Source organism: Colius striatus, chromosome 1 (assembly GCF_028858725.1).
Source record: "Colius striatus isolate bColStr4 chromosome 1, bColStr4.1.hap1, whole genome shotgun sequence".
NCBI classification, from domain to species: domain Eukaryota; kingdom Metazoa; phylum Chordata; class Aves; order Coliiformes; family Coliidae; genus Colius; species Colius striatus.
This window is the reverse complement of record NC_084759.1, coordinates 182907045-182921501: the sequence shown is the minus strand read 5'-3', so window position 1 is coordinate 182921501 and position 14457 is coordinate 182907045. Positions and strand designations below refer to the sequence as shown.

The 14457-nt window shown below is 40.2% G+C and overlaps 1 protein-coding gene across 2 annotated transcripts in view; it reads right to left on the bottom strand.

Moving 5' to 3' along the window:
* CPED1 (cadherin like and PC-esterase domain containing 1) overlaps positions 1-14457 on the bottom strand; it is a 143052-nt gene that overhangs the window by 120872 nt on the left and 7723 nt on the right. For both annotated transcript variants that reach the window (XM_062017855.1, XM_062017846.1), the window contains exon 3: positions 9814-9991. In XM_062017855.1, coding sequence (XP_061873839.1) covers positions 9814-9991 — 178 coding nt within the window. The remainder of the gene's footprint in view (positions 1-9813; positions 9992-14457) is intronic.

The window sequence follows — 14457 nt, the reverse complement described above, 5'->3', positions numbered from 1 at the left end:
TAAGGTAAGGGAGATTTCCAACTGTACCCCACAGATACGGTTTTCTATGCAGCACCACACTCTGTCTTTATGCTCTACTCCCCTGGTATGCCATAGGGTAGTTAAAGTTGGTGATAGAGACTACTGTGACTACTGTGTAGAGCATACATGGGACATGGACTCTAAATTATCTCTCCCAAAATGTTAAAGAAACATGGGGTCAGACCTTCACTTCTGAAGGTCAACAGACATCTTCACATTGTCAGATCTGTAAAAAAATCTGATCGATTGAGCTGTATTCTAACCATCAGATCCAAAATAACTGTCGTTCTGCCAGATTCATTTTGCAATTATACAATACAGAAGAAAACTCAGTATAATTATGTACGTACACACTTTTAGGAGTTGCTATAAATTAAAAATAAAACTCCTTTTCATAGCCAAATATTTATTTTGCAGAGCATTACCACAAATGTCAGAAACAGTCATTACAACAATGATCTTCTTATAAGAACACTTTATGCCTTGAATCATTTGTTTCATGCTTTCCAAAATGCATACCACTCAGCTCTTCTGTCCTTCCCTCTAACCAAGTCTGAATATATTTCACTGATGTGAGGCATCATTGAGGAAATACACAAAGACTATACCATTTAGTCTTGCTACAAATTAAGGTTGCTCAAATCCTATTCTTTTGGTACTTTTTACTCCAAATCTTTTCCATATTTTGCCCACTTGTTGTGAAAACATGTATATTGTTATGTATGGAAACATGCCTGCCAAAAATGATAGAAATCAATTATATGCAGCATTTTTCTTTCTAATCAAAGAGTAGGTGTCACTTTTAGTAATAGTATTCTGTATGAAATATTGTTTTTCAAAATTTGAAAGGAATAGTTAGTTTTGTTCTCTGCGTACATGAGAGAAACTTCCTTTCTCTTCAACATCTGTGGAAACTAGGATTACCTCCAAATGGACAATCTCAGGGGCTGAGTAAAAGAATATTCAGTATTGCATTGAAAAATCAGCTTTGAGGGAGCACAATGAAGATAAGAAGGGTAGAATAACCACTCCTGTCATGAAAGAAAGCTTCCCATTTGATGCAAAATAAGGCAGCATAGCAACAACAACGTCTATGAAATTTTGAGCAATGTTCTAACCCGTGGGTGGCTACTGCACGTTTCATGTCTGAGGCATTTTTAGGATGCAGCACTCAGAAAAGCTGTCAGCTGAAAGTGGATGCAGCTGGAGAAAGTTGGAATCTGAACCAAGGACTGGAGTGGGCTGGCTGCAAATTGCACCGGAGGCCCACACAGTGTCTAAGCTTTTTGCTCTCTGAACCAATGCGTCAGTTTAAAAAAAAAAAAAAAAAGGTTTGGCTTCAGTAGCCTCTACCTAAAATGGGAGCACAATGATGAAAGACATCACGCTTCTTACAGCTGACCGGGGCTCAGAGCTAGCGAGTGTAGCAAACAGGGTGCACAGCTTTCAGCAGCCAAAATACTGGGCAACACTAATGCAACAATCCCCTGGAGAGAGTGCTCTGGCAGGACTAATAGAGGCTTCTGGCTAGACCTACTGTCATTGTCCAAGCACCTATATTAGTAGGCAATCATCTAACATTTAGGAACAGACATACATGTTTATAAAACAGTGTCTGCTTGAACCCTATCACAGCCAGGATTCATTTGAGGAAGGGAAACATTTTAAAAATACTTGAACAAACAATTATCTGCTGTTACATTCTATTCCCATAGGCTACAGTTACAAAACATTGCCTCAAACCCTTTTACAGGCTTTGCATGTCACTAGCATATTATAAAGCATGTATGTCCACACCTTAATCATTTATGTTTGTTTGATTTCAGTGGACTCACACATTGTTGTTTTCCTTTGGCCAATGTGGGTATCTGCCTGGACATGAATGTTTTTCAGATTCTGTTAACATGACATAATTTATTCCAGCAAAGTTTTAATTTTAGCTCACTGTGTAATCAGTGTGTAGTAGTTGAATTACTGTAAGTTCTAAGTCGGCCCAAGAGAAACCACTCTCCATTGGACTGTATGTTCTGTTTATATGACTAAAAAGAAACATTCAAAGAAAGGTATGTTTGGTAACTTTATGACTAAATGCCTTGTTTTTGTTTAACTTGACAAAGTTCAATGTCCTTATCCTTTTGTTATGAACAAATAAAGAACTTCCCCTTCTCAAGGAAAAGAGTGCATATTTTTTAGTACAATTCTACAGAGGGTTTATTTGAGTGATACAAAGAAATAGTTTGTGTGCTCTTCTGCTAGAACACATGAATATGTTCTGCAAATAATTAGGAACAAGAATACATATTGTTCAGAAAAATATACAATGCATTTAGAGTTTCTTAGAAGAAACCACAGCATCACATGAGAAAGCAGCATTTATTTGGGTATGTCAGAAGCTCATCTGTCTTGCACAGAAACCAATGATGTCTGTAGCAGGAGATTAGGCACTCACTTTCAACTAGTTGGCAAATGTCCAGGCTTAATTACTAAAAGCAAAGATAAAAAGTCATTGAGATCATTTATGTCTCTGGTATACATTGTCTTCCTAAAACTATATGAAAATAGCCTATATTTTAATGAAGCAGAACAAACTTAGAAATCATTAATATGCTTGCAAGTCAGCTTCCAACCCTTACCATTCTATGATTCTATGATCACATTTCTGCCTATTTAGCTTGTTTAGGAAGCTCTTTGCTTAACAACACACAAAAAAATGCTTCTGAAATGTGTGCTTTACTTGTCAAAACTTTGCCCAGGACTCATATGACCTATATTTTGCATTATGAAACTAAGCAGTTTTGTAGCTTGTCAACTAAATATTTGTACCAACAGTTAACCAAAATGATTTTTGGAAGAGAATTTATATCTACCAGATTTGATGATATAAGTGCATTTGTTTGACAACCCACAGAATACTCTGGTGGCTAGCCTCACCGTTATTATTTTGCCCAATATTTTATATTACTTTTCATAGAATGATCTTGTGCTTTTGCTGGCAGAGTAGGATCTCCAATCCTGCTTATTTAACCTTAACTCCACAGGGTTGTTTACACATTCAAAACCTGATTTCAATTTACTTTAATTTTCTCAGAGACTTTTGTACTTATAAAAGCTGAGCATCTAGTGACCTCTCTACTCCTGACATTTCCTTTAGTCTCCACTATGAAAAAGAACAAAAACCCCAGTGTCCCATTTCTGTTCCAAAAAAACTAAACTGCTTCCTTCATTGGGTTGGTCCTTGTAATTGAAAATGGCAACCAGATGTTTACAGAACACACCAGCAATTTTCCTTGAGGCCTTCAGTCTTTGTAATTGTTTGCTAAAGTTAGTTGGATTTAATGGAAACTTGTCTGAGGCTGTAACAAACAACAAGTAGCATCTCCTTCTAACTGTATTCTGAACAATTTAAAATTTAAAAATGAAATAAAAGTAAAGTTAGAACTAATGCTACCTACTCCTGCTAATACATTTTGAATTCCATAGAAAACCACTCACTAGAGGAGATTTGGTTCTCTTTGTACTGATTTTTACATGAAAACTGTCCCTATTTCAGAGTATGTTATTTGTGTTCTACCTTCTCAAACTTCAGCTGGCTATACTCTAAGCACTGCTGATTTTTCCTTCCCTTTTCCTTCCCTATTCCTGACCTTCAGTCAGGAATATATTTGCATAGGTTTTGAGAATATTTTGCATTTTAAGAAGATGTGGTAAACTACATATTGCCTGTTCCTCAGTTAGAGCCCTGAGTGGCCACAGCTGATTTGTACCTGAAATCTCCCTGTCTGTTTTAGAAATCACTGTTTCCCTTCTTCAGTTTCTTGTCTGCCTCATTCTCTCAAGGCTAGTCAAAGACTTCCAGAAGTCTGTGACTCCATCTTGTTACCCCACAGAGGACACACTACGCCAAATAAAATCTCTTTTACCTAATATTTCGGGACTTCTAAGATTGAATGCTCCTCAGCTCTAGGGGATCTATTTGGTTATTTCACTAGTCTTACCCTCAGAACAGCTCTCCTAATATCTATCCTTTTTCTTCTTGTTGTAGTATTTTATGTGCTATTTACTATAGGCAGGAAGAACTTCTTTTTGCCTTGGCAGCAGACTTTTAAAATATTTCACATTGACAAGTACCTCTGTTCCCCCAGTCATCTTGGTCTTCAGCCTCAATGAAGAAAGAGTATTACTGTGTCCTCCTGTCTCCACCAACTCCTCTTATGCTCACTACTTTGCTGGTATAATATGTCTTGGAAAACACAAAGACCTTGAGGTCCTCCAAAACCCATGGCCCATGGTTTATTCACCAGACTAATTCGCAGCCCTGAGGAAACTATTTCTGGCTACACTTATGAAGTAGCACTTCTGCAAGTTCCTACCTTGCTGCTGGACAGATGTCAGCAATTAAGCTGATTCCTTTGCTTATATAGCCTCTGGTCAAAAGTATGAATAGTGAGGAGTACAAGAGGTGATACGATATGCTAAAGGAATAACATAAAGATACACAGAAAGGAGCATGCATTTCATCCTAGTTCTGACAATGACTCATGTTTTTATCCTGGTTTCTCGGTCTCTAACTCTGGTGTGGCAACATTTCTCTGTCTCCCAATCCTATTGTGAATAGAAGTGAACACACACAGACATTTTCTTCCCATGGAAAATGTAGACTTTCTTTAAAGAGTAACAAACCAAAATGAAAAATTGACAGAGACTGACTTGGAAAATTGTTTTTTGGAAGAATCAAAGCAGAAATTTCTTTTGTCTGTCCCCAACTGCTTCCTCAGTCATGCACCATCCAGAGAGAGACAGAAACCTGCAGGTAGATTTGCTCTACGTCTGCTGAACACTTGAGCTTGCTCCTGCAGGCTTGTGCTTCCTGACCTTCCCCAGGCAGCAACTTGTGCAGGGAGCAACCACCGGGTACAAAGAGGCAACAGAGCACTCTGCAGAGAGCCAGGGAGGGAGGCAGCAGGGGCCACAGCTTCTTATCTGTAGAGCAATTCTCAAATCAGCATTTTACAGCAAAATCAGTTATGCTGGAAAATATTCAGGCTGCATTAACAATGAGGGGTTATTCACTCCTTGTTGTAATACCTAAGGAACACCATGAGATGCCACCTTAAATGCCAGACAGATCTCTTGACCCCAGCATGTAAAGAGAAGGGCCAAGATTCACTTGGATTTGCTCCCACAGATCTGTTGTCTCACTCATCCCTTCCTGTTCCCGGAGCAGCCCCACCCAAGCACCATTCCTACATCTGCACAAAGCCAGATCATCCTTCTGGTTAGTTGCCAGAAGCAGGGCTTAATTTACACAGCCAAGAACTTCAACACAGAATGCATTTAAAATGCAGAAAATGGAACAGAATTCATATTAATAAAGGCATCAAAGAGGAAATAACTTCAGATTAGAATTCTTTGCAAAATACATGTATTTACAGATATATATATATATATATATACGACCTCCACTTAACAATCTTAGGTGGATGAACAGGACATGAAGCTGGTATTGATTTCAGGGGAAATAAATATCAAGCCTTATTGATCCAAGAGGTAAATATTGACCGAAGCTAAGATGGGTTCAATACTTATCTTATGGAACAATAAATCAGGCAAAAAAACCCACCAACAAATCAATATATGTAGTGTAACGATCTTGCTAACGGCATAGCTAAAATTTCATCTTCAGTGGATGCCACTCAAACTGAAAACAGAAGTCAAAGTAAAGTTTAAATACTTAACTGTTCTATTCTAAAACTAGGAAATGATTGTGTAAAATCAATACTGTGAATATGGTTTATGATCCTTTTTTGAAACCACTTGTTGCGATTGCATGAACTTTCACCAAATTACTACAATTAACATTCTAAGGCAGCAGAGAGCACATAATGTTACCCTGTGCTCAGTTTGCCAGCAGCATGAATAGATGTGGTTTTTTCCATGTCCAAATTGACTGGCTAACATTAAGGTTATGCAGAACCTTTTCCATTCCAGATGCTGACGGTAACAACAGAATTTACATGTTACTGCAGAATGAATTAAAACTGGCTGCTCAGATTGGTAGCACACAACTGCACGTGTTTTTCAGAGCTTGCAGTTTTCTGAGGTTTGCACAACTGTTATTAAAGGTGAAGAATTGAGAAACAAAGGAAATGCCTGTGAAGGGAGGATCACCATTGACTAATGAGGCAGGCACATTGAGCAAAGGACAAAAAAAAATGATGGCCCTAGAAAGCAAGCTCTAAGTACCTTACTTATCTGAGAAGATGTCATGTGGAAAAGTAAGGAATTCAGGAAAAGTTCATCAGACAGTAATTAGAGAATGTTAATTTTGGAGGGCAGAATAGCATTTTCGTGCAACAAATTTATGAGAGAAAACTTTCCTGTTAAAAACAGTTCTGAAAATGTTGGCGGGGCATCACAGAGCCGTAGAGAACCACAGATCCTATTAATCTTTACTGTGGCCCTGGAGATGAGAGCTTCTTGGAATGGAAGGACAGGGAAGAAGGCAGAAGACTGGAAGACATTGAGCAGGTTCTTGTCTGGTGTTTGCCACTCTTGGAGGACTTCAGGGTGCTCTGATGCCAGATGGCTCACCCGATAGAGCAGCAGAGCTCTGTGCTGGGCTAAGGGAAGGAAAGTCTGTTACAAACTTCCCAGGAGAAAGCCTGGAGGTGTGGGGCTTTATCACTCCTCCTTCTGATTCTGTTATATTCTTCTATGAGCTTGTGACAGCAGCTTCAACACCCTCCCAGGCTGTGGCAAAGGTAGAACTTGCCCCTGAGGCTATGCCTCTGTTTTCAAAGTCACACATTTTAAAACAGGAAGGAAGGAAGGAAGGAAGGAAGGAAGGAAGGAAGGAAGGAAGGAAGGAAGGAAGGAAGGAAGGAAGGAAGGAAGGAAGGAAGGAAGGACACACCAATCGCACATTCTGCCTCACTGGCAAACAAGTCACCATTTATAGATGTCCTGGCCAATCAGACCTGTTACCTTTCTCATCAGCAGCTATATGATTTCATTTGAACTGCTTGCTTCATGATGGACTTACCCCAGATACTGGAAATATTGACCATACTAAACCAGACATACCTCAGCAGCCCAAGGTATTAATCCCAGCACCCCTCAAAGCCTGACTATCCCATCATTTGCCACTAACATAATACCTCTTGTTTCCATCCCAGCAGCAGACTGAGAAATATGTTAAACCTTACAGCAAAGCTGGCTCATCCAGGGCTGCCACAAAAGGAAGATTCAAATAGCTTAAAGCAGGCACAGATATGATCCATCAGCCCATGGGTTTTTCCCCTCATGTGGATTTGATAGCTAAGGAATGGTCAAAGCACATCTACTTTTTGTTCAAGTAAAGCTGTTTGAGAATTTACCGACAACACAATTTTTCAGTGAAAAATTTAGGGGTTGAATAATTTATGTTTTATTGCAGAATGCGTCTGTATGGATTTTTTTATAGGAAACCCACAAACCACAGTCTCTTTACTATGAAAATGAAATAAAATAAGGTATGTTTTTTTCCTTTTTAGTCAACTGTTTTCCAGTTACAAAAACTCAAAATATTTTCATTTGTCTGCAAGAGGTGAAAAATTTCCATTGAAGAAAACTATTCTCCTGGTTTATCTCTCTGACAGCAATAAATCAATGCTGTGCTGCAGGCCAGGTGTGGAGGATCTCTCAGGAAGATCAGCATGCAGAGCTGTCATATTTGGGTTTCAAACGGGAGCAGAACTGGTCCCAAAATTAATAGTGGGCCAGTACAAAAAGAGATAGGAACGTTTTGTGATGAATTTTTTTCCATATATGACTTTGGCTAGGCTATTGGCTCTCAGCCATTCTAAGCTAAAATTCCACAACACTCGTGATCTGTGTTCCTCAGTCCACTATCTGTATCTTTTTAATAGAGGTTTCAAGGAACATATTTTTTAAAAAGTAACATTCTTGTTATGAAAACATTATGACAAAGCATAACTCAAAATACCCTTCTCCAAAATAAGGAGTGCTATCCCATCCAGAACAGTAAACCCCATCATCTAGTGGCAAAGGAAAATAACTTTCAGCATAATTTGTTTAGTTTTAAGAAAAGATCATGGGTTTGGTATGCACACATGCTCTTTTGCTTCTTGTTTTTAAAACACAACTTTAAAGCTAAGCATTTACATAACACAGGGAATAGTTAAAGGCAAATTCACATTGCCTTGAAATGGAGTTAGTAGAATCTTACTCTTTACCTTAAATTGACACACATTTGACTTTTCTACAAACTCTAACATCTGTTGGAAGCTGTACAATGTTCCTGGAAAATATCTAAAACTTGTCTTTTTCCGTTATTTGAAAAATACTACAGGAAGTACTGGTGCTAGCCTTTAAAATACAGGTACCCACAGTTAAGCTGATACCTGAAGAGGCAGTATTTGGAGGGTAGAAACCTGTATTGGAAAACTTCAACCTGAGCTGATCACTGTAGCAAAATGTAGTCCTGTCACTTATATTTTTTTTTAGGTCATAATTGAATTTGATATAGCCACTTCCTTGGCCTTTTAAAAAAAAAAGTATTTCTCTGGGATGGTGCATGTGGTCCCCAGAGGTGCCATCTTTTCTCTGCAGCCCATCTGACACTAGCAAAGCCTGCAGACACACTATGTCTTGTCACTGAGCTGGAAATTACTCCAGACAAGGGTGGCTGAAAAGTGCCTACGGAACCAGATTAATATAAGAGTGAGGTGAAGAAATTTACTATTTTTGGTGCAGACTGCCAATAAAACTGCATATATCTCATTTTCAGGAACATTTCTTAAAGAAAATTGAAATTAGTGGTGGAATTTTGAGCAGCCTAAAGCATGCTAAGTAATTATCCTTTTCATCTATGAAACTACTCTGACTGGTTAAAGCACAAAACAAAACTGAGCTGTCTGGTAACCCCTGGAATGTACTACAAGCCTGAATGACGATGCAAGCAACACTCCCTTTAGCATAAGAAATAACCAACCATGACATTTTTCTGCTGACAGAATGGTGGCCTGTGTATTTTTTTCAAAGCCTCCTAGTTCTAAAATTGACTTGCAACAGAAGAATGAATTGAGATTATAGTTTCAGTTCATACCTCTAAGGTAGCCAAAAGCAATTAAACGTGGTCAGCACATATGTAACAGATGCCAACCGCTCTCCTATCAAGCTCAGTACAATTCTACACATCAAAGCTACTGCCCCTTGTGCAAGAGATCAAGCTTCCTCAGTAACCTGCACTAACTGTGGATCAAATTTCATCAGGAACTAAGAACCAACAGTAACTTACCCCAGTTTCTGAAGCAAGTGCAAAATGTACTTCTTTTGTATCATATCCTTTAACAAGCTTACAAAACAATTGAAACACTACTAGAGGAAAAAAGAGTACTTTCACACATGCAGCTTTTCTTTAAGAGACAAATGAGAAAGAAGCAAACAGAGTAGACATTTATTTTGTTATAAAATACACTTCTGAAAATCACTCAGTTATATTGATGAAGTTGGTATTAGAAGTCATCAGAAACTGAACTACTCTGATTTAGTTGCCAAGACTATGATGAATCCCTGCTGCATTTATTTATTTTATTTTATTTTTACAGATGGCTTTATCTAGTGGACAAGTCATCTAATTGAGGAAAACTAGCCTCACAACTGAGTGGGCTAGAATTTGGCTTCTATTCTTACTCAGACCAAGAGTTTATAAGCTTTACTTCCATGGAAGAATGCTGGATCAATAGCTAACATTTAGAAATTAGTGAAGTAACTAAGTCAAATTATACTTACCTTGATAAGAGCCCTCATCTTCCATCAGTGTCCTGTTCTCCAGAACCATCACTGTATATCCATGTTTTTCCAGGACACGCTGCCAGAGCTGACGGTCAGTCTCATGGTGAGCAGGAGGTGCATACAGAACTGCTCTTCTCGTATGGCTTCCAAAGTACTGCAGAATGGAATCATCAATCTACAGCAAGCACAGTTCAATGACAATGGTTGTCAGATAGGACACTCAGCAGCATAATATATGTCATTTTTATTTTTCACAAAAAGAAACTAGTAACTTCTTGTGATAATGCAGGAATTATTTCTGATGTAATTAAAAAATGTCTTTATATCAGGGATTTCTGACCACAAATTCCAGTTTGTCTGCCTCTCTGGTTTTTCTGCCTTCATTTTGGATTGATATTGCCAAGGGTTCGGAAGTTCAGGGTAGCAATGGAGTGTGGGCTCCTCTCTGTCCACAAGTTCACAGGCCCTACCAGGAACTCACTCCAGTGAGTTCCCACAGGGTCACAGACTCATTTGGGCATCTACCCGCTCCGGCATGGGGTCCTCCCCAGGCTACAAGTGGATCTCTGCTCTCCTGTGGCCTACATGGCTGCAGAGGCAGGGCCTCACCATGGGCTGCACCACAGGCTGCAGAGGAGTTTCTGCTCTGATGCCTGAAGCACCTGTCCTTCTTGACTGATCTAGATGTCTGCAGAGTTGTTGCTCTTGCATATTCTCACTCCTCTCTCTGGCTGCTGCTCCTGAACACCTTTTTCCCCTCTTTCTTAAAACTATTCTCACAGAGGCACTACCCAATGGGCTTGGCCTTGGCCAGTGGACAGTCTGTCTTGGAGCCAGCTGGCATTGGTGCTATCGGACATGAGGAAAGCTTCTATCAGCTTCTCACAGAAGCCACCCTTGTAACTCTCCCTGCTACAAGAAGCTTGCCGTGCAAAACCCAATACAATAAGCTGTAAAAATAGGATGTTCCATGTGGGAATCGGGTCACTAATATTTATAATAATCACTCTTCTCAGCAGTATGTTCCTCAGTCATAGGATGCAGTTCTACATTATGCTTGGCTGAAATGTAAGCTTCTCTGTAGCAGTGAGGAGTATGAACTGTTTCAGAGCACTGAGCCTCTACTGCCACATCTGCTTTTGCTCCAGAGTAGACATCCCTTGTGGAAAGAGTTAGCATTGTCAATGAGGGGACACTGAAAATGTCTTGATACAACACTGTCAGAGTCTTCCACATATATTTGCTAAACATGCAACCCAAAACTGCTTTAGATACTGGTACAGTCAAGTAAAGGCTGATCACATGCTGGCTGGAAGAAGCACAAATAGCACAGGGTGAAGCCACAGGAACTGCTTTAAGTAACCTGTCAGATGTCCTCCCCGGTGTCACAGATCACCCTTCCTCACCCCAGTATCCACCATTCGTCCTCCTTCTGACTATGCCCCTCCCTCCTCTCCTCTTATCTGCTCTCCTTCCTGCTCTCCTGCAGTGCCAGCAGCTGCTGGCAGCCCTTCTTCTCTATTTCCCTCCCTCCCTGTTCCTAAATCCAGCCCTTGCCCTGGCTCCCCTCCTATGCTCCCTCTTCCCTCCCTGCAGTGCAGCCAGACACTTCCTACTTTCCATTTCACTTGCATTTCAGAAGAAACTCAGAGGACAGAGATACCTCTCGCTTTATTTTGTGAGCAAATCCTATTTTCCATCCCACATGTGCTGCAGTGGCCAGAGTTCAGAGTGAACTGAGGACACGTGAGGAGCACAAAGGGGCTACAGCTCGGGACACATCCCTCTCTAGTTTTGGCTGCAGATTCAGGCCTGTCCTGTCCCAGTCTCATCCCTCTGGGGCTGCTGAGAGTGTCTGCTGCCTGCTGCCTTGGGCTTGGCAGCACTTTGTGTGCACTTCTCCTCACTAATGGTTATTGTGCTTTCTTCATGCTAACCAAAACCACCTTTCTTTGCAAAAGTGAATCCTCCTACAGTGCCACCCCTTAAGCATTTTGCTTCAAACAAAATTTAAGAGCTTCTATCCCAAGCTGCCAGCAACGACTTTATTTTTCCGTGTGAACAGTACTGTGAGGAGGCTCTCACCCAAGTCTAGCCTATGCCTCGCAGCCCATGGCTGCTGCAAAAGGTTTTGATGCCCTGGGGCTGAGTTGTGCTCTCACCTCTTCCTCTGCCTGGCTAGTGAGGCACAGGGGAACAGGAGCCAGCTGGCCTTGAGGTGTCCCCTGGGGCTCCTGGGGATGGTTCCCAGAGGAAGAGAGTCCTGGGCCTGTGCCAGTCTGCTTGCAGCAGGATCTCCCAGGGGAACGGAGCTCCCTTTCCCACCTCCACGTCAGTGCTGCTACAGACAGCATCTTCCCCAGTTCCTTGGGGGCTGGCAGAGATGTTTACAGTGCTTTTGTCTGGCAATGGCAAATATTGAAGGGAACATTGATAGTAACATTAAAAAAAAAAAAAAAAAGAAAAAGGAAGTTGAAGCAATGGTAGTAGGTCATTTCCAGAAAGACAGAGGAAAACAGCCCTGAGCAGTTGCATGGGGCCTGTGCAGCACCGCACTCCCATGGGTGCTCAGGGGTGCTTGTGATGGCCCATGCACACAGGTCACGGTCTGCTCCAGAGGGATTTCCCTGGGACACACAGTCCAGAGACACTTAAACATACTTCAGGCTGCCGATGTCCAAAGCCTCCTGACGCAGTTTTGGGAAGAACAGAGCAGGCCTGGCTGGGGATGTGCTCATCTGGCCCCCAGCCTCTCCTTCTGTCACTCAGCCGCTAGACATGAGGCGCTTTCATCCACGAGCTTCCCAAAAAGCCATGACAGGATCTTTGAGACCCAGAGACAACTCAGGGTCCTAAATTTAACAGCTTGACTGGATGTCTAATCTAGTACTATTAAATAATATGAAGCAGCTCCACACCTTTTACGGTGCTTGCTTGAGGTCTATGCATGGTGTTGACAAATTTATTTCCTCTGTCCTTTCCTTTCAGAGCTATTTGCAGCCCAGGTTACAAGCTGCAACTTGTCCTCTCTGTTTTCTTGCCAAGCCAGTGCAATGTAGGGTGCATTTTTTTCTTTTATTTTAAACTACCCGTTAGCTGCAGGGAATTAAAAAGAAAAATTCTGGCCAACTGCAAACTTGTAGAAAATGATTTCCATAATTTTTTCCAAAGCTCTATATAAAATGTCTTACATCACTGGCCATGCTGATCTAGTTACTACTGGATGTTTTTCAGAATTTCCAACATTATAGCAAGAGCAGACATGTTTATACACTTAAAGAGTCTTCTGGTTTTTATAAAATGTTTCTCAATCATAAAAATGCAGTCTGGGCAGAGAGCTGGTATAAAACAAGTAGAATGCACTAGATGAAAATAAGCTGTTCACATATTTTGACATTTTAGGGTTCTGATTTTTTTGGCCTGTGCAGCAGGCTTAGACAAAAGAAAAGGTTCTGTAACATTTTGAATATTTAAGAACAGTTACGCAGTCAAATGTTTTCATGTCCCAACCAAATTTTTGCTCTTCTCTGGTTTAAAGTTTCAGGCTATTTGTTAGCAGGTCACTTTATTACAAATTCAATACACCTTATGTGAAAGGGATTGGTAAAGAACATCTGTGGCTTATGTCTTACACAGAGAATAGTGTGACCATCTCCACAGAAATTAATGAGGCTTTACAGCAAAGCTGAGATTTCCTGTATGGTTTAGGATGAGGCCTGTGTCAGCTTTGACATGATATACCTGCTCTTACAGCTTGTGAACCATTGCACTTAGCTGAGTCACTGACCTCATTTTAGTGCAATAGGCTGTAAACTTATGATCCACAGCCTTAACAACCCATCTAAACAAACCGCAGTGGGCTGTAAAGTGAATAAAAATACATGAAAATTAATTTTGTAATTTTTTTTTCAGTTTATAGAATAACATAAAAAACAAGAAATAAAACAAATAGAGCTCCATAAAATTTACTGTGGATTTGGATTTTTTAAAAGTAGCAAATCAAAAGTAAATTCCTCTGAGGTCTTAACAAAGGAGATAAACAGCCCATTTTATATAATAGGAAAGCTCAAGAATTATGTAACCATCCTTATCCAACTGAAAATAGACATCTATTATCTGAGTTGCAATTCTTGGTTCTGTCTGTGCATAGAAGTTCCTCATAGCTGTTAAAGAGAAAATGTTTTGACATTTTCCTTGAAACCAATTCATTCAAATCTAGGTTATGAATGTATAAAGATATAATTGATTGTATCAGTGTCCAAAGCTTTCCTCTCTTCTGCAGAACTTCTGGGTTGTTCCAAAAATCAAAAATGTGGTCAGTAACTTAATCTTATAATATATAATTACTGTTGTCGTTTTGGCCAAGTAGAAAACAGCAAAGATATTTCAAGTTGAGAAGAGAAAAACAGTTCCTTGGCGTTTTTTCAGATTCCAAGAAGACTGCATAATTCCATAAATATTGATGCATTGTCTCTGCCTGGCAAGGAAGCAACTATACAGTTTGAACTGTTGCCACAGAATTTCATTGACCATCACTTCAACTGCAGAAACAAAATCCTTCTTCCTAACATAATGGCCCAACTCATGTCTGCCTAAGCCTCTTTCAGGAAAGAAATCAAAAACTGTGAATCATCTTCTCAG